The following is a 20378-nucleotide window of genomic DNA, read 5'->3' as shown; positions in this document are numbered from 1 at the left end:
TTAGCCTCCTAACAGAACATCCATCACTACCTGTTGTAAACATTTCACAGCAAACAGTCTGGGGGATGAGCGTCAACAGTTCGTGTCCCACCTGATTGGTTTTTGCCGGGTCCTACCGGACTGAGCGGGCCGTTGCTAAATGACGTCAGGCTTTCCCTTCGCCCACCACTACGATGGAAGTTGCCATAGTAACGGTTCACCAGAATCTGCCTCAGTGCCTCGCCCTATCAGAGGAAAAGGAAGGGAAGAGTGTAATAACACATGATGTCAGCCGTGAGCGGGGAGAGGTTGTATAACAGGGATGTAACGCATCATCAGTGATGTTCTGTGCAGTTCAATCTGCAAAAAGACCCAGAATACCCCCCCGACCTCAGAGAATGATGATGATGATGATCATAAAAAGCACGCTCTGTAATACTCAGTCATGCTGAAATGACATATCATACAAATATTTACACATTTGAGATGGTTAAAATATCCACGATAGATGCATTTAGAGCCGTTACCTAAACTTTATAATTTACCGCCCACCTGACCAGAAGTGTTATGGTTACCATCAGCTACAGTGACCCTGTGTAATGACAATGTGAAGTCCTGGTTTTCACTTCCACAGACCTAGGGTCAACCCTCCCACACTGTGACTCATCCACCATTGAGCAGTAAGCGGCACGACTTTGCTGTTGTTATGGCAACCACAACCACCTGACAGAACTCTCCCAGGATAAAGGGAAGGTGTCTTGGTGCATTTGTGTCCATTATTCACAAATCAACTGTGGGTGGTCCTCGGTAGACGACAGAGGTGTTATGTAAGGACCGCCGCGAGGGTCAGCCTAACTGATACGTGACGATGTCTACAGGGAAGCATCACGGTGGACAATGACACCCAAGGTGGCAGCCGTCATCCATACGTAGAGAGAAGAAGGAAGAGTTTGAATTTATGTTTTACTTCTGGAGTACAAATACACACTTGGTGCCTGATTTACGAAGGCAGGTTCAAACCAGGATTTCAAAAAATTCTTAAAAGCCTTATGTTCAAACTAGAATAACTTAAAAGTGGTTTTATGGGTCAGACAACTAGTCCAGTTGTGGTTTACATCCATATTTGTCAAAACTCCTAATAGAACGTCTTCTACACACAGTGTAAGAGCAAAATGGAACTCACCATTCCTCCAAAAAGATTTTACTGGGATGGAGCTGATTTATAGATGGAATTTTCTTTTTTTCCGAACATTATGACATCCCATTAAAGTTGACCTCCTCATTTCAAGTTATTAGGCATTTTAATTGCATTTGTAATTAGTTACTAACAAAAACGTGTTTTGTACACTCACAGTGGCCTTTGACCACTGGAAGCGATTCAGTTCATCCTCGATTCGAGCCAAATGTAAAGAGATTCAGTTGAGCTGTTACTGACAAATTGAATTCACAAGAATCATAACAGAAGCTGAACTAAATTATTAGCCGGGGCTTGAGTCAGAGCCATACCCAAAATATAATGCTTCACCTTTCCACCTGTCTCACCCAGGTTACGCCCCCAGTGCATAACTCTCCTTATAAACCAAGGTAGTCTGAATAAACCTGATGTTTTTAAAATCTCTAAAATATGCGGGAAAAAATATACTGTTTGAAATGATTGATTTACACTATGTGCATCAGGGTACACCAATAGTCAGTGCACAAAAAAAGGGGGCATCATTAATCTAGTTCCGTTTTGGAGCCTCATATGTGTTGGAATGATAACATTAATTACTTTTTAGACTAATACATACACAAGGGGAATTCAAATTCTATTATTTATCACTTAAGTAGACGCATGGCAGAAATACTCTCCTGATCAAAATCTGAAGACCAGTTAAAAAAATTGCAAGAATTTACATTTTGGACTGTTGGATCTTAAGAAGGTTCTAAGTAGAGCTTCAAAATGCTCTAACTGAAACAGGCTGTTCATCAGCTGATCAAAAGTTGAAGACCACAGCTCCAAAAACAAAACAAAACCCCAAAACCACCTAAAACAGAAATTAAAGTGTCAAAAACTGACTCAGTAATGAGTAGCTCCACCATTATAGTTGATCACTTCAAAAATTCCTTTTGGCATGCTTGATGCAAGTGTTTCCAAAAGGCTGGTGGGAATGTTGCTCCAAGTGGTGAAGATGGCTTCATAAAGGGCATCCACTGTCTGGAACTGATGTCCATTTTTGTAAACTTCCCTTGCCATCCATCCCCAAATGTTCTCAATTGGATTTAGATCAGGGGAACACGCAGGATGGTCCAAAAGTGACGTTATTCACCTGGAAAAATTCTGGGTCAGACGGGCATTGTGAATTGTAGCGTTGTCCTGCTGCCATTACCACACAGACGAGGGCCCTCAGTCATGAGGGATGCCTGCTGCAACACCTCCACATAGCCAGATGCTGTTTGACGCCCCTGCACAACCTGGAGCTCCGTTGTTCCACTGAAGGAAAAAGCACCCCAGATCATGATGGCGCCCCCTCCACTGTGCCGCCTAGAAAACATCTCAGCTGGCACCTCCTTGTCATGCCAGTAACATTGGAAGCCATCAGGACCATCAAAGTTAATTTTTTTATCAGAGAATAAAACTTTCTTCCACCTTTGAATGTCCCAAGTTTGTTGTCCCCTTGCAAAGTCCAAACGGGTAATTTTGTGGCGTTGGAGGAGACATGGCCTTCGAAGACGCTTTTTGTTTTTGAGGCCCTTCCTTTGCAGATGTCGTCTGATGGTTACTGGGCTGCAGTCAGCACCAGTAATGGCCTTAATTTGGGAAAAGGATCGTCTCGTGTCTTTACGGACAGACATTGGGATCCTCCGGCTCAGCGCCGATGAGATTTGGGGGGGGGGGGGGGGGGTCTACCACTTGATTTTTTTGTTCCATAACCCTCAGGATCTTCTAAGAAATGCAAAATGACTGTCTTACTGCGTCCAACCTCAGCAGCGATGGCACGATGTGAGAGGCCTCGTTTATGCAGCTCAACAATCCTACCACGTTCAAAGACAGTGAGCTTTATTGCCTTTGCCATCAAGAGATGAGAGATTTTGGCTTTTAAAGGCTGTGGTCTTGAACTTTTGATCAGCTGATGAACAGCCTATTTCAGTTAAATTGTTGTTTTCTACAAATTGCCTGCTCAAAACTTTTGGTTTCTTGTTCCCAATTCTTCTTTTAGCATTTTGAAGCTCTACTTGGAACCTTCCTAAGATCCAACAGTGCAAACTGTAAATTCATGCAATTTTTTTAACTGGTCTTCAGATTTACATCAGGATGCATATGGTAAATAATACATCAATGATGATGATTATGCTGGGGGTATTTAATTAACATCTGAAATGGTGTTGAACTATACAATTCTTCTCTTAGAAACCATAATGATATTTTAAACATCTATATTATTCTGGAATATCAATACCAGAGAGAACCTTTATACTGGGAACAAGTTAATGGCATAAATAAGCAAACGTTATGAACGTGCTCTTCCTCCAGTTACAGAACAATTAGCTGTGACTGAGTTGTTACATGGACCAGTGAGAAGAAACGCAAGAGGAAGGAATTCTATGATTGCTGCTGTACGTGTAGATCTTGAAATTTGGTGCTGAGTCTCAGTGGTGTCAGACGTGGTAGTGAAGCAGCCAAGCTGTTGGAAGTACCTACCCTCTTCTGGTCCGCCAACAGCTTCTCAGGCTGGTTCTGATCCAGCTGCTGGGTGCAGTGAGGAGCGTGAGCCAAACAGATACAAATACAGGGTTAATATTCATGCACTGCAGAAAAAAAAAGCACCAGATAAATAACCTGTTGAAGTGATGCAAGAGGCCATGCAAAGGTCTGCTGAGTGAGCTGCCATGCATTTGATTCCAGGGTCGAATCCAAGGAAACAATATGTCTGTGGAGAGTTAGAGAGCCAAGACAGGAGGTGTACATGGTGCTGACTGTGTGAAGGTCCAGCGTGATTAGAGCTTTATTGTATTTACTCTTCATTTAAGTTGATTTTTGATTTGTTGTTTCAAAGGAATCATTGAAAAATGATTCATCGTTCTGAAGAAAGAAAATGTGATGACTGATATGACTAAAAATGGAGGTGTAGCTTACAGCTTTTTAGCTTAGCTTAGTTAGCATAAACACTAGAAAAGGGAGGAACTGCTAGCTTTGCTCCTCCCAAACCCTCGAACTAAATAACAGTTAGAGATGTTTGGATATCATGAACAGCTCTAATTACAACTCAAGTATTTACTGTATATGTACAGAAATTGAACCACTGTAATTTGACAGAGGGTTGTTGTACGGGCACACAAATTTCTAAATTTCAAAGTCTCTGATGATTGCCTAGCAACAAGACTCTGTGGGCCATATTACAAAAACCTCCTGACTTGCAGATGCTGCCTCACCTGTTTGTTAACAATTTTCATCAAAGTGTGACTGTCATTTAAAGTTGAGGATGATGCTGCCTTCAAGCGGAACTTGTTTATGGGACATGGGGAAGTCGTGTTCACGTCTCTTGAATTCAGCGTTTCAACAGTTTTCCACGTTACGAGGTCGTGAACACATTAGACTTGTTGAGAGCAGGGTAAACACAAGCCCATCTGAAGACAGCACTTTAAGCACAAGTTAAGAGGTTCACACTTGACGTCATATTGCATGCAAAACGAAACACAAATATCGAATGTAGAGAAATGCTACATGTTCTCTCCTGTCTTTGCTTTCCGCTTTCCTTCATGCTTCTTATAAATAATGGGATTTCAGGTTAGGCACCTTTTGACAGGATCACAATTACAGTTAGTACCTGGACAGTATGTACAGTATGTGCCCGCCTATAGGGAGAAAGCAATGCTCCACATAACTTGTTATGTAAAAAGACACATGAGGAAGGGAGGGCAAGGGGATAGGGGAGGAGAGGGGCAACAGGGTTAGAGTTACATAATCAATCCTAAAGGAACCAGGTCAGTAAACCAGTGACACAGAGCTGCTAACAGTTGCCATCTGTCACCAAAGACACAGAGGAGAGAGAGAGAAAGAGAGAGAGAGAGAAACAAGAGAGAGAGAGAGAAAACAAGAGAGAGAGAAAACGTACAACACACTCTTGACAGCTGAACTCGCCTCCATCGGCCAAGATCAAGAGATAATAAAGTACCAACATCCAGGGGTGTGTTTATTTTGGTGTGTAGCCTTGCTGCTGCCTGTATTAACACCCATGCCATGTTACTAGGTATTACCTGCAGCTCATGATGTAATAACATCAAATATGCTGGTTCCAGCCAAATATCAGTTGGACTCCAGTAACACATCTGATACAGGAATTCTTAGAGATACCCTCCAAGTACATGTCGAAGCATGAAAATCTACCCTGATAAATCCTTTAATAATTTACTGACATAGGTGTTAGGCTACTAAACTCTTGTCTGCTCCTGCCCCCCTGCATGAAACTGCAGTGTATTGTATTGCCACTGTTGTGTACTCTACTGTGTCTCCCCTGAAGTCAAGTCATGTCAAGTCCAGTCAATTTTATTTGTATCGCGCCAAATCACAACAAAAGTTCTCTCATGACACTTAACAAGAAGACCAGGTCCAGTACCTCAATCCTTCAATGAATCTACACCCAACAATTCTCCTTCAGCGAGCACATCAGGCAACAGCGGCGACAAAAACCTTCCTTTTAACAGGCAGGAACGTCGAGCAGATCCAGGCTCAATGGGGACGGCCTTCTGCTTTGAGCGGTTGGGGGGAAAGAGAGCAGGTGAGCGGGGAAGAGACAAAGACAGATAATGGAGAAAGACAGAAGGAAAGAGAGGGACTGAGATAAAGAGAAAGGGAAGAGACTGATGGACAGATGGGGATGTGAGCAGGTGGTGCTAAGGGTGGCTGCTTGAGCCTCTTCAGGTCTGTTGCCTCCTCCAGCAGCATTCGGGATCTGGGATGTGGGGAGCCCCAAGGCTCCGGTCATGCGTCCATTTTACTTTGCCTGCCTCAGATATTGCCCCTCGGGGACACATACATTTTTTTTTAATCAAAATTTTAGAGAAAAACAATAATACCATGTATAAATACTTGAAATGCCACCTCTTACATCTCACCAATGAAAAAGTCCAAAATATAAAAAAACAAGTATTTTTCCAAGTTTTACTGCTAACTGCAAGACCTCTTCATCCCTTCTCAGGCTCCATGTTTCCACAGCCAGGGGCATTCGTATATCTGCACATTTTTTTCAAATATATGACTACAGCTTGAGATAATTAATCATTTTGTTTGATTGTATACAATTCATTGAATAATATCAAAGAGGTTATATGTCTGAAAGCTGTGGCTGCAAACAAGCGGATATATGAGCCTAGAGAGGTCGTCACAGACATCAACCACCATCCCGCCATGAAACATGAGGTTAGCTGTCGAGACGCTGATGTCACGCGGTGTCAGCTTTGTACTTCAAATGACTGTTTTTACGCTTCAAAAATCATAAAAGTTGTGTTTACTGAATATTATCATGCCGAAGAAAACATTCAAGACTCACAGCACTTATATTCAGCAATAATAAAATATCCAGTGTAAAAGGAAGGGAGGGACACCATGGCGATGCTAACTTTGGTGTTGGATTAAAAGAACAAATCATCCCTACAAAAAAAGACTTCAAATCATAGCATCAAAGCAGAAAATAGTTTTTGGAGGTTTTTTTGGGGGGGGGGGGGCAAAAGCTGAGAAAGTCACAGACAGTAAATAAAACACAGTCTACAGAGATACATGACTTAATCAACAATTGATCTAAGTACATTTACCCAGATTCTTGTTCTTTCAGCTTAGCGGGATGGTTCTAAATGATTATGAGCACATTATTAAGATTCCTAATAACGATATTTAAGGAATCTTAAATATCAGTCTGTCGTTGACTTCCGACTAACTTTTAACAAAATAGTGTTTTGTGGTCAAAAGCAGCAGGTCAGAGGGTGACGTGCTCAGCTTTCACACCCTACAAGTGCACCATCTTCCAAAAGTTTGTGGTACCACAACAAAGCAGGACGCTGATCAGATGAACACGTATTCATCTCATCGCCCCCAGTCTGACCACAAACACCACAGCGCAACCCCTCGCAGCTGCCACATCCGCCCTGACTACAGCGCATTCCCCCAAACTGGAAACTCCCCGGGACAAACCCCTGATTACTCTCAGTTCAGCAGCAAAGGAAAAACACACACACACACACACACACACACACACACACACACACACACACACACACACAAACACACACACATTGAATTCTACAAAACTGTTTCAGTGTTTTTCTGAAAGTACGTAAGTAAATATGTCTTTGTATGCGGGCTGAGTCATGTTTAAACCTGCGGCGAATTACATGAACTCTGGGGTTTAATGCTCCTTGCGGCTCGCCAGAAAAGCTGATTAAATTAAAAAGAGCGTGCTCTGACGTTTTCACAGCAGCTGACCCACTTCTTCTACCAGAGCTGGAAAATCAATGTCTTTCCACCAAAGTATGCAGTAACACTGATGTGAGTTGCTGGAGAAAATCTTTGAACTTGAAAGTTTGTCCAGATTTATTCCAGGATACATTTGCCATGGAAAGAAAAAAGGATGAAACATGATTTACTCTGAAGTTAGACGGCTTGCATAACTACTCTGACAAGACCACACACACGAGGCCAGGTGAAGAGGGGGCCTGAGAGTAAAAGCCCAACGCAGTGTGCACGCTGAACCACTTACATAATCCTTACAGCAAGAGAGCAGTAAATTTAGCAGATAATCGCCTGCCTGACATTTAGCAATGAGCTGGTATGCGCACAATGGAGAAGACAAAAATAAACCTCATGCCATCTCTGAATTAAAATGATGCTTCTTAACTTGTTAGAGCAGTGTGAACCGACTTGTCTTGTTCTGTAACCCATTCAATTAATATTTCCTGTTATGCGTCATATCTTGTGCTATTTAGCTTCTTTTGGAGGGCAACAATTGCTTACTGCACACGTACATGTCACACCAACACACAAACACTCACAGACAGCTTCATTAAGTTTGCAGAGTGAGTTTGTTTGCATGCATGTGTTGAGTGTGTGTGTGTGTGTGTGTGTGTGTGTGTGTGTGTGTGTGTGTGTGTGTAGAAGGGGGGTGCTTCTGGCATCACTGAAGAAGAATGATTTAACAGGGGAAAACAAGGGAGGGAAGAGCGGAGAAATATGGAGAGTGGCACCCAAACTTTTATATCAGACAGGTGTGTGTGTTTGTGCGTGCGCACAGTGAAAGAGAGAATTTGTGTGTTCCATCATGCATAGCTAGCTCTTTGTCAACTGCCTGATACTATTCTCACAACATGTTAATCGATATGATAGATACAGGTGTACACACACACACACACACACACACACACACACACACACACACACACACACACACAAACACATGCACGCACGCATGCAAGCAGTATGGGTAAATAGCTCCTCCACAATTCCTACTGAAGGTCACACATCAGCAGAGGGGCTGAGTTCCAGGAAAAAAAACCCTGGTTCTTACGTAACCTCAGCCCAGAGTTGGATGGGGCCCAGGAATCGTGCAGTTTGCAGGCAAGGAAAACTAGGACACAGCCTCAATGACTGCCACAGCCCCACACACACACACACACACACACACGCACACACACACACACACACACACACACACACACACACACACACAAAGCCACAGTGCCCCCTATTGGCTTCTAGAGGAGCTGGAGGGGAAACACCCTACAAAGACTTACAGTTAAACACCTCAACAAATACAAAAGTAAAGGAAGGGAAGGAAGGACTTTCATGGCTTTTTCACCGTCACCCTCCTTTTACCAAAACCAAACCGCAGCAAATTTCCGTGGGGGTGGACGTCTGCTGAAACTCAGATTTTAAGGGCTTTTATTTATCTTTACACAATGTTTCACAAACTTCTATAAAAGAGTAAAAGTTTGATAGAAATATAATGTGACATCTGTATTTTCAGGAGTCATTTTAGGGACTCTATTAGTAGGGCATGTAAACGTCCAGTGTGAGGACAGTGAGCAGACACGAGTGCAGCTCTGGCAGCCATCCCAGCCTGCAAGTGACTCACCTTGGAAGTTGGACTAAAACAAGAGTGCTGCTGAGCAACGTACAGTCAGACTCAGCACACACCTCCCTATCTCTCTTTCTGTTCGTCTGCACACCATTTATGACAAACACAGAGCTGGAGAGTAAGATAGTCTACATTATTTGTTACCAGCTGTGCCCGGAGCCCCTACGAACTACAAACTAACAGCAAAAGGAGCAAGCACATTATATATGCATGAAAAATACCACTACTACTACGACTAACATGTAGGCATGACAGACAGGGCATGAATTGAAGAAAAGGAGAAACAACCTTAGGCAAATCCATCTCATCATCAAAGGCCCTGAGCTGAAAGAGAACAGAAGGTTTAAGTGGTTACATAGCAACACAGGAAGGAGGAAGCTAAAGCAGATGTCAATGATACAGCGTGTCTGTTAGTTCGGTGAGTGAAACTGTGGATGAACTGATCAGCTTAGAAACAAATAACCTGGATTTTACCCACAGTGAGCAGAACTGGTGCAGTCACATGGAGCGCTGTCTGAGAGCTACACTGAACAAAAATATAAATGCAGCACTTTTATCTTTGCTATTTTGTAGCCATTTTTTTACGTAACTCCTGGAAGATTTGCGGCGTGTTTTCAAAGTTTATTAACACTCGAAGTCGAGCCACAAATGTTTTTACATCACTGTCGTTTTTGCTAAGATGTTGAATTTCTTGCACAGGTGCTGACTATCAAGAGTGTTCGTCATGATGGGGTAGCTAAAAGGTCGCGAATCCCTCAGATTTGTCACATTGTAAAGCCACAGACGTTACATGACAACAGGGAGAGGACGGCTCGTCATGCTGCAGCTGTAGATGTTCATTTCTCAACAATAAGCCACGTCAGAAGTCAGTTCCAATAATCTTACTCAACAGACCATCGACCACAGAGGATGTGTCACAATAACGGTTCAGTGTCAGAGCAATCACCTGCTCTATCTGCATGAACCTCTCAGACCAGATCATCATACAGTTGATTGTAGTTAAAACAAAACTGCACAGGCAGTTCACACAGAGACCAAACCGCTGTCCAGCGGGCAAACAGACTCCATATTTGATGGGATCTTGCTTGGTGGGGGAGTGTTTTCCTGAGCGATGAATCCTGTTTTCACCTCCATCGTGCAGGAGGCAGACAGCACGTATGCGTTGGTGAGCGCTTTGCTGATGTGAACGTTGCGTGCAGAGTGGGTCACGATGCTGGTGGAGTGGTCTGAGGGGTTCATAGGTCCAAATGATTTTGAAGATTAAATTGAGATTATCTGACATGGCGATTGCAGCATTATTCTGATGTAATTTCTGAAGGGATCCGTGCAAAACAACAAAAAAAAGTCTTGTAAGCCTGCAGACTGGGATGTCTGCTGCACCTCCTGCTATTTGGATAATGCAACACCCTCGGATATCAGACACATCTGTAAATCATTAAGGGTCCAAGCTTCACGTCACTAGGTTGTACAAGCCCTTTCTGGAAGCTGAAAACATCTCTGTTCTCCGCTGGTTCCCTGCTCACCAAATATGACCCCCACTGAGCATCTGCAGGACATTCTGGAGTACGTCAGCGTGTTCCTGTCCCTGGGAACATCTGTGAACTCTGCACAGCTCTTGTGGAGGAATGAGAAGACATTCCAACAAAACGCTACTGAAATGGAAAATGTGAACACTGACGCGATTGTTTGTGGTATAATCATGTTTTTGGTGAAAGTGTGACAATACCTTAACCTTAAGCACATGAAGATGTTTATTCACATTAAATGCAGTTGAACTTTTCTTTTTTCTATACGTGACCTGATATATACAAATTCTTCTTTTTGGCAAAGTCCCTGTGCAAGAAAATGAAAAATAAAATCTGAAGTGCTCCGTTTCTATTTTTGTTCAGTGTTTACTGTATATTGTTGTGTCAGGAGATTGGAGTGAGGAGTTTGCAAATTTGCATTGACACTTTTTGTTGAATGGAACAAGGAATTCCTCTTAAAGCGTAAGAAATCCTTTCAGAAATGACAGAAGAGTGAAAAGTACACCAAGGCTGATTAAAACTGGAGTAATTTCTAATTTGTGTACCAGGAAAAAAAAAAACTACCTCAGCTTCCAAATACATATCAAAAATACAAGCTCCATATATTCTCAAAAATTGCATTTGTACACTAACATAAGTGCACACACGTATGACAGCGGTGCTTATTCTAAGCCTTCACCTACCTTCTCTCCATAACCACGGTCTTTGGTCATCATCTCTCGAAGTGTCTGCAGAACTTTGATGCACAGTCTTTCCTCATTTTCCTCCAGCAGCTGTTTGGTGTGTTTGATCAACCTGCACAAATACATTCATTAATACCTCTTATTTCGAATAACTCAAAATAATAATAAAGATTTTTTTTGCTTACTTGCATATGAAACCTCCGCTCTCACATTTCTTACGCGAGTCTGTGTTTTCTGGGAAAAGCAGCTCAGGCCGATGAAGGACGTCCACCAGGACGGACAACTCAGCCTGGACTAGGGGACGCAGACGGTCCTCCAGAGCTGAAACAATGTCCTACAGCCCACACAACGCAACAATGTTACCACTGAAAACACACACTTGAATAAGTACAAACACACACGTACCTGCAGCCTCTCAATAATGTTCCTATAGTCCCGGGACGCTGTCACCACAGAGTCTCTTCGGGCGGCGTTTCGAGCAGAAAGTCTCCAGCTCATTGCCGTCTTCTGGACAAGATTGTTGGATTTCACAAACAGGTTGTTCACCTGGTTATCCAGGTCCACAGGGATCGCTATCGCTCTGCCTTTGGCTGGCAGACACACACACACACACACACACACACACACACACACACACACGAGGATACAGCAACAGTCGGAATTGTTACACAAACTATTAAACCTGCTGAATTGTGCACATTTCAAGTTAATCATTGTCATGCAAAATAAAAATCCTCCCCTATTTTCTTTTCTTATTCCTTTTCTTGGTCTTCTGCTGGTTTAGTCATGTTAAGTAAAGTAAGGATTAAGAACAGTGAACGTTAAGATGGGTGAAGATCTTACCAACATCAGAGAGGACTTTGATACAATTCTCCACAGAGCCTTTCTGGATAGGAATCAACCAGTTACAGTGGTAGACCCTGAACACTGCCTGTAACAGCTGCACAAAGACAGGCTGCCTGGTCTGAGGAGAGGATAGAAAAGAATGAAAGAAAGTCCTCTTAAACTTGAACAATACCAATCTATCGCACCACCAATCTGTGTCCGGTTTTGTGTGACCCACTCACACACCTCTCCCCGAGCTCCTGTGGAGGCACCAGCATGTGGTAGGTTGCTCTTTTTCTAGGTGACCCATCAATCAATCTATCCCAGTGCAAGATTATGCTAATGCACAGAATTTATAAATCACAGCCCACATGAACCTGTACCACCCAAATGAGTGCTCTCCCTGCTGGATGAAATCATTAGGGCCTGAGCCTGGAGGTACTCCGGGGCGAAGACCCTATTATGTTTGTTAATACCTGAAATTGCAAATACCTGAAATATTTTCCCCAACAGAGAAGCCTGCAGCAGTGGATGCGAGCAGTGAGGGAACAAAACAAGAAATGAACAAGATGTCATCCATATTTCTTAAGACTGAATGTGGTGTGTGATGGTAATCTGTCAAACAATGTCGTCGCATTTGTAGTGTTAGATGATAAAAGTTGATTTTATTTGCAAATTGGACTGCAGATGTGTAGATAAATGAAACTTTGCTGGACCTGAAAAGACAGTAAAACAGCAAAAGTGGACGGCAACTACCACAACCTCTACAGAACCACACAGACGACGACTGCCGTACATGAGGATTGAAAGATAATCTAATGAGCCCTGATTTTACCAGCTAAAAGGGTACTTAATCCACTGTTCTAACACTGAGGGAGGAGGTTAATTCGGTCATATTCACAGTTAATACACATTCTATGTGTTCTTACATTCTTTCTGATGGCCACCTAAAGAACACATTAGCAGGCTTGAGGTTAGCCAGTTTTTACATAATAGGTATGAAGAAAGAGAACCCGTGATCTCACCCTTCTGTCTCATGATAACAGTCTTTCATAGGAAACACATCACTGCCTCCTTCATCTCAGGCTCTAAGACTAATGGAGGGGTTACGGCAGTTTGAAGGGTGATTCTGAGAGAGATGGTTAATTTTAAAAGTACCCGGTCAAAGGTGGTAACAAGTAAAGAGTTGGTAAGACTCGATTTCTTTTAGTCCAAATCGACACAGTTCAGTATTTCAAATTTGCTCCGCTGATGCTGAGAATCTTTAAGAATGTTTCTTTGAAAGTATTATTGATACCGTTTAAAAAAAAAAAGAAAGTTATAATTCATTTAATTCATAGATAGAATGGAATTCAAAGTGAATTTGAAGACCTCTTAGAAAAGATGTGAATACCCCAAAATTCTCAGAAGCATCTGTTTGTACTTGAAAAATAAACAGAGAAATCCATTTGCAGATTTACCAGAAATTGTTTAACATAAAATATGCAAAGCTACTGCACCGGTGTGTACATGGTTTTATACAACATAATTATGCAATAAAAAAGACGTTTCACTCAATTTTAACTGTATCCAATATGACCTCATGTAGATTTTCATGACTTTTCCACAATTTCATGTATCAATATTTAATATGAACTTTTCCAGGTCTGTAAATTTTTCAGATTTAATGGCTTTTTTCCAGGATTTCATGACCACACTTGTGTATCCTGGTTCCTACTGCACGTGGCCTAGGGCATATACCTGCAGGCTGGTGCTCTGGTCTGAGAAAGGAGAGCTGAAGAAAGTGGTTACGATGCTCATCACGGTCTCCGTCACGTAGCGCTCCAGAATGGTGTCTGCGTGCTTGCGATCGCTCGTATTGTTGCATACCTGAAAAGGTTAACGTAAGAAATAGCTCGCTGTTTTCATATCTAAATCTGATTTCCAGAGAACAAATTTTATTAGAGCTGCCAGATGTTTCTTACCCTGCAAATGTCAACCAGGAAGTTCTCAAAGAGTTTCCACATATGGTTGGAGGTGTAGATCTCCTTCATTTCAACCTCCGTGTCCACATAACAGTGGTTCAGGAAGTTGATGTAGGCGATCTTTACCTGGAAGATTGTGAAATTACAGAAACGTTCACAGGAAAATAAGACAAATATTAGTTTGGTAAAGGACAGGGAAAAGTGTACAAGAATAGTTGGAGACTAAGGGAACAAAAACTGCTGAACAAACGAAGAAGTGAACATCTATGTGAACTGCTAGGCTGATTTGGCTGATCTCACCTCAGGGATACAGTCCTCGTGGGTCACCACTCGCACTATGTCATCCAGCGGTAACAAGGAGTTGCATTTGATCTCTGTGTAGACGTTCTTGCCCTCGGTGCACACAGCCAAGAGCTCCACCAGGTGGATGTGGTACATCAGAGGACTGTTCTCATCCATACGATCCCGCTCTGATCGCATCATCTGAACCAGCGACTGGAAGGAGGCGCGATCATTATAGAAAACCAAAACATCTTCGCCCGCATTCACCAGCTGTGGAAGGACATAAACGCACAAGTTTATTTATGCAGATTAAGCAGGGGGCAATGAACAGAGAGGAAAAGTGGAAGCGACCTCAGCCATGACGATGTCCTGACATTTTTTGATGAACTTATTCTCTGCTTTGACAATAGTTTGGAGGAATTTGAGGTACTGGACATTGCGGCCGTGTGTTTCGATGCAGTGGACAAAGTGCTGAACGACACGCTCGTTGATCTCGCTACACAGCTGGAAGTTGTTCATGAAGATGTGCTGCATGGTGATAGCCTCTAATATCTGAAAAAGAAAAGCACCAGAGATGAATGTTGCAGGTGTGTGAGCTCTAGAGCTGTGATTTCATACAGGGCAGAATGATGGATGGATGACTCGCCCCTGGGTTGAGGAACAGATTGATGTGCTTGTGAAGCAGAGCTTGGTTCTGCTGGTTTCCTGCACAGAAGTTTTGTAGGAACTGATGAGCTAACTTCATGATGTCCTGCATACGCAAATCTTCACCCTTTGAGCGAAAACAGCAGATGTGAAAGTTTGTCCACATATAAATCAACGGTAGGGCGACTTCTCATTGAGAGACACTGATACCTTCTCGTAGGGGATCTGTAGGAGCTCCAGGACCACAGCATGAGCCCCCATGTTCCGTAGAAGCCTCTGCTGCTGCTTCTTACTCTTCCTACCCGACAGACCCTCCTGGACACAAAGCCTGCTGAGCCGCAGCAGGATCTGATAGAAAGTGAGGGAAGAGAGAGGGGTCATGTGTATGGAACACGTCTCATAGCCTGCAGCGTGGTCAGTTCAGAGTATCAACAACACGTAGAAAGAAGACAGCCACCTCTTTCACCACCCTGTAGTTGTAACTGCTGGTGCTCTCTGCTTTCTTTGGTTTCTCTGTGCCATCAGAGTCGCCCTACGGACGACACCACAGACAGCGTTAGAGAACAAAACCTTTCACATACTTAGTCTCAGCTGAATGTGTGCACCATACTGAACCTTTTTATGGTCTGGCTCAGTGGAGAGCCCCTCTCCTGCATCCATGGCCTCATCTGGACCCTGCCTCTTATAGACCCAGAGCTCTGACTTCTCTACAATGGAGCGCAGCTGGTCCAGGTCTGACTTTATCTGCTTGTAATTTTCCACATCTTGGCTAGTGACAAGCAACTGGACCTGTTAACACATTCAGGTGCGTGATTCAATATGGAGGAGGGGGCAGAAAAACTGGAATGGAAATGTCACTGTTGGACTGCATAGGATGACAGAAGTCAGTTTGAGGAACAGGCCATTACATTTTGGGCTCGATGACATCATATCATTTTGACGGTGGTATGATCTCACTGTGTGTGCTCTGGTTTGTTTTTCATTTAAAAATGATAAGTACTAATTTGAGAGGAAGCATAACGAGATGAGGGGAGCATGGCCGGGAGGTAGAGCAGCCATCTAGCAACCAAAGGGTCGCTGGTACGATCCTCACTTCCCCCGGTGACCATGTCAAAGTATCCTTGAGCAAGATACTGAACCCCTAATTGCTCCTGATGGCCCTGCAATGGATGAACCCTGCCTCTCACCAAATGGCAGATGGGCCCTTAACGGATAAGCGGTATAGAAAATGGATGGTTGGATAACGAGATTATCTTGACTTACATGAATACAGAGAATCAACTGCACCATACGTGATATGTCATTTTGTATGGGATGTGTGGTTACCTGCTTAAAAGCCTGCAGGACCTCCTGCCTTTGACTGAAGTGTCTGAACAGCAGGTGGAGGGCTCGGGACACCAGAGGAGGATAATCATGCATGGTTAAATGGAGAAGGACCCTCAAGAAGGTTCGGCCACCATGATCATCCAAGTCCAGCGGGGTGTTCTCTTCACTAGACACACACAGAACGCTTAGTAAAATTTAAAATGCATCCCACTTCTCCTGTATTCCAAACCTGATTACCTTCCACCGAATATTCCCTCTGCCTGCTCCTCTATGTGCTCAAAATCCAACGCTCCTGAAATCACAAAGTCTTGTCACGTCATCGGTTACACCATCGGCTCTACAAGATGTCTTACTGTACTTAATCTGACCTGGCATACTGTTTGGACCCTCGACAGCTCCAGTTATTGATAATTCACTCTGGGAGTTACTCTCATCAAACTCCCTCTTAAAGATGGAGAGCAGACAGGAGATCCTGTAGTCCAGCCGCACATTAAGGATGAACTGTAGCACAGAGCAGAAAATGGGGGAGACTCAAACATAAAAAATGTATTTGAGATTTTTTGTGACTGTTTATTGCTTGTGTTTACCTGAAGGATCTCAATGATCTTCAGTTTGGTGTCCATGACCAGGATGTCCTGTTTCTCTGGTTCAGTCTGAGTCTTGACTGTATCTCCACTGGAGCTGCTGATTGCAGTCGTGGGAAGGAAGCCCCCTCCCCTCAGGACTACCTGGGACATGAGCTCGCCGACGCCATGAATCGACCTCATCACATTACTGCCTGGAAGCACAAGCAAACACGCATTCACCCACAGAAAGGTAACTCCATGAGATATCTGGGGCGCTCCACCGAGCACCAAGAACATTCATACCTTTGCTCTCGTCTCCTTTGTCCAGCTTGTTGAAAGGGAAAACTGTGTTAACATGGACACAGTCTAGAATAGCCAACAGGATCTTGGTTAGTCTCAGAAGGTCGCTGAAGTTGTAGAAGCCAAAATAAATCAGGTTCCTGGACAGATTCACCACCTCAACAGTGAAGAAGACATGCATTTGTATTAAACAGGTCTTGTGATTTCCCCGTGATGTGATAAATCCTGAGGGCATCTGCCTCACCTCAAATGTGAGCTTGTTCTTCTCCTTATCTGCGAAAGGGAAGCTCTGACACACCACGTCTCTGAGGTAGTTCTCAACAAACTCCATCGTCTGTGAGAATCGCTCTTTAATTTCATCTTTAGATGTTCCATCATTGTCATAACTAGAGGAAAAAGAAAAAAGAAAAGCTCAACTCATACAATTTTGAAGCACTGCAGACGGACAAAACATAAGAACTGAACTACATGTTGAAAGGAACACACCATTTGTTGGGGGGATATATGCTTATTTTTCATTCTCAATAGGGCCAAAAAACAAGATAGAAGACAGCAGACTGCTAGTTAGCTTAGCTCAATGTATAGTGAAGCGTGGGAAGTGTTAGCATACCTCTGTCAAAAGTCATCACACTGATACGGTTCATCATAACTTTGGCTTGTTGAAAAGAAATCATCTTCATCCTCTCTTGCATAGCTGGCTATGATAGTAGCAGCCATTGCTTGTCTAGCTGTTCAAACAATTTTTGTTTTATTGTCTGAAGTTACAATGGGGCTTTAAAGTGCTGTGTACAATCAACGCACCCCATCAGGAAAGTTGTACCGACTGTGAATGGGATGTGACTCAAAAATTCTATTTTAAAATTGTCATTTCTTAATGAATGTCATCCTTGTATTTATGCAGATAAAGGATGTTTGGGAGAAAAATATAGTTGATGACCTTCAAAGGAGGTATGTTAACCCTCTCATTCACTCCCATTCGTTGTGCTGAGCTAAGCTAACTAGCAGTCAGCTGGTCTCCCTTTGGGAGCACAGAGGCCAGAAGGGTATCTTTTTTCTTGTCTGGCGCAGATGAAGATGGCAAATAACCACACCTCCCAAAAAGTTGGTGTGTTTCTTTCACATGACACTGTTTAATCAACTATTGTCCATGAACTCACTCGTCAATGGCGATTTGTGAGGGGATCTCAGACCAGAGTCGTGCGTATTTCACGGGTGTAACCTGCTCCTGAGGGTCACGATCCACATGCATGTGCAGCATCATTCTGCAGAAAGAGGCTCTCAGATCATAGGGCAGGTCTTCATCAGACATGCATCGCAGGATCAAGTCCACGTCCAGCTGTCCAGAGATCTTGTTGATTGCCAGGTACTGACGGTCCAAACACATCCGGGCAAATAGGTTCAGCTGGTACCTACATGAACACACACACACGCACACACACGCACACACGTGCAGTCAAACTTATGGTGTATCTAACTTAATAAACGTCTCTGTTTATGCACACTGCAAACAGCTTTCACTGGATTATTTCAGTTCTGACAGTGCTAAAGCTCAATTTAAAGAAACAAACACACAAAGTAAAGTCAAATAAGTACCTATAGTAACTGATCACCTCCTGGTCCTCCTTCTGACCCTCCTTGGCATCCTGGGCGAGCTCCCTGATGCTTTTACTACGGATCTCTTTATTGCTGTCCTTCCAGAACAACCACACCTCCTCTTCATCTTCCTCTGACTCCACGGAGTTATCTCCGAGGGGGGCTCCCTCAATCTCAAATCTCGACAGCACCAGTCTGCGGTAGGAAAAGGGTGATGGAGAAATACAAACACAATTGCGGTGTGACATGTTTTGACGTACAAATCAGCCATTGTGAATCATAAGAGAAAAAAGCTGTTCCAAATAGAATGAGAGGATCCTATTATACACATCTGCACCGATACAGCAACTTTATCAAAATTAAATCCCACCAGGCCTGCAAATAATAATCATTTTCGTAATTGCTTTACTGCTTTAATTTCTGCTTTTAATTAAATAGTTATTGTAAAAATGTTCCCAGAAGTGTTGTGCGCATCTTATTGTGACAATAGTTTCTGATTTAAAGTACACGTCATCAAACTCATAATGGATTCAGTTATGATAGAAAAAATGTGACAAGAATGGAACTAGCAGATGTTCAGTCGTACTACTCAATAATAGATTTGGTTGTATCATCATAAAGTACTAAACTAATCCTTTCAACCCTTCACACCTTAGAACAGTGGCTCTCAACCCGGGGGTCAGGAATACTACATAATAATACTACGATTTTTTTTTTTTTTTGGTTGGGGGGGAGGGGTTGTTTAATAATGTATACCGGACACAGTTCTTTTATATTCTACCTCCCTGTAACAGAGATATAATTTGTCTGGGCGTAGATTCTGTTGAGTGTGCGAGAGTCAAAGAGCTCCTGCACTGTAAAAATAAACTACATAAAATAAAAAAATGCAATAAAAAAAATTGAAAACAGCTCTTATAGTAAATATCTGTAAGATAACAGAGGGGAACTCTTTTATATGACCTGAGTTATGAAAGAGACGCCTGGTTAGTCTGAGGAATTGTAGGCCAGTGACAAAGAGAAAAATACATTTAAATAGTGGTTGTTTTTTTTTTAACATCCTGTTTTATTGTTGGTACGTTGTTCTAATTGTTCGAATGGTGACAGAAGGAAGTGCAGGTAGAGGAAGGAGACTCTTACTTGGTTTCTATTAGGATGTCTGCGTTGGCTGGATCCAGCACTGCGTTACAGATGAGCTCCTGTGTCACAGGGATGGACTTATTCATTGACACACACAAGTCTGACAGGTAGTCCAAGAACCTGGACATACACAGACATACACACACACACACACATACACATACACAAGATATGCAAAATTCAATCACCCATGATGCTTTGTAACAAGCAGCTGGCAGATATCATCCTTTCAGAAAACAAAGGTACTATTTAGAATGAAATGTGACCAAACATTCCTCATCTGTCGGTCACTCAGACTCTCTTTCGCTACAAATCATGCAGAAATGTTGAGTAACCAGAAGTAAAGTGACATTTATTGAATGTATGTAAATGTCATTTAGGTTGTTCTGCATGTCCTGATGATGTTACAACCGTGTTTGTTTACATTAACATTTACAGGGGCTTC

The 20378-nt window shown here is 42.8% G+C and overlaps 1 protein-coding gene across 8 annotated transcripts in view; it reads right to left on the bottom strand.

Moving 5' to 3' along the window:
* The window catches only part of LOC147267944 (inositol 1,4,5-trisphosphate-gated calcium channel ITPR1), a 76724-nt gene that overhangs the window by 29984 nt on the left and 26362 nt on the right, over positions 1-20378 (bottom strand). For 2 of the 8 annotated variants that reach the window (XM_086199122.1, XM_086199130.1), the window contains 25 exons: positions 19934-20053; positions 18797-18991; positions 18361-18612; positions 17448-17589; positions 17207-17360; positions 16925-17115; positions 16706-16838; positions 16575-16629; positions 16338-16503; positions 15627-15800; positions 15469-15543; positions 15222-15359; positions 15013-15138; positions 14718-14918; positions 14385-14636; positions 14085-14210; positions 13861-13989; positions 12613-12639; positions 12139-12259; positions 11701-11885; positions 11481-11629; positions 11296-11407; positions 9375-9410; positions 3662-3709; positions 92-224 (listed from right to left, as the gene is read on the bottom strand). In XM_086199122.1, the coding sequence (XP_086055248.1) occupies positions 92-224; positions 3662-3709; positions 9375-9410; positions 11296-11407; positions 11481-11629; positions 11701-11885; positions 12139-12259; positions 12613-12639; positions 13861-13989; positions 14085-14210; positions 14385-14636; positions 14718-14918; positions 15013-15138; positions 15222-15359; positions 15469-15543; positions 15627-15800; positions 16338-16503; positions 16575-16629; positions 16706-16838; positions 16925-17115; positions 17207-17360; positions 17448-17589; positions 18361-18612; positions 18797-18991; positions 19934-20053 (3440 nt within the window). The remainder of the gene's footprint in view (positions 1-91; positions 225-3661; positions 3710-9374; positions 9411-11295; positions 11408-11480; positions 11630-11700; positions 11886-12138; positions 12260-12612; positions 12640-13860; positions 13990-14084; positions 14211-14384; positions 14637-14717; positions 14919-15012; positions 15139-15221; positions 15360-15468; positions 15544-15626; positions 15801-16337; positions 16504-16574; positions 16630-16705; positions 16839-16924; positions 17116-17206; positions 17361-17447; positions 17590-18360; positions 18613-18796; positions 18992-19933; positions 20054-20378) is intronic. The other 6 variants (XM_086199123.1, XM_086199127.1, XM_086199126.1 and 3 more) reach the window with 6 other exon arrangements.

Source organism: Aulostomus chinensis, chromosome 3, assembly GCF_037954235.1.
Source record: "Aulostomus chinensis isolate RoL2024-O1b breed Wild chromosome 3, RoL_Achi_v1.0, whole genome shotgun sequence".
Lineage (NCBI taxonomy): Eukaryota > Metazoa > Chordata > Actinopteri > Syngnathiformes > Aulostomidae > Aulostomus > Aulostomus chinensis.
This window is presented reverse-complemented; position numbering and strand designations above follow the sequence as displayed.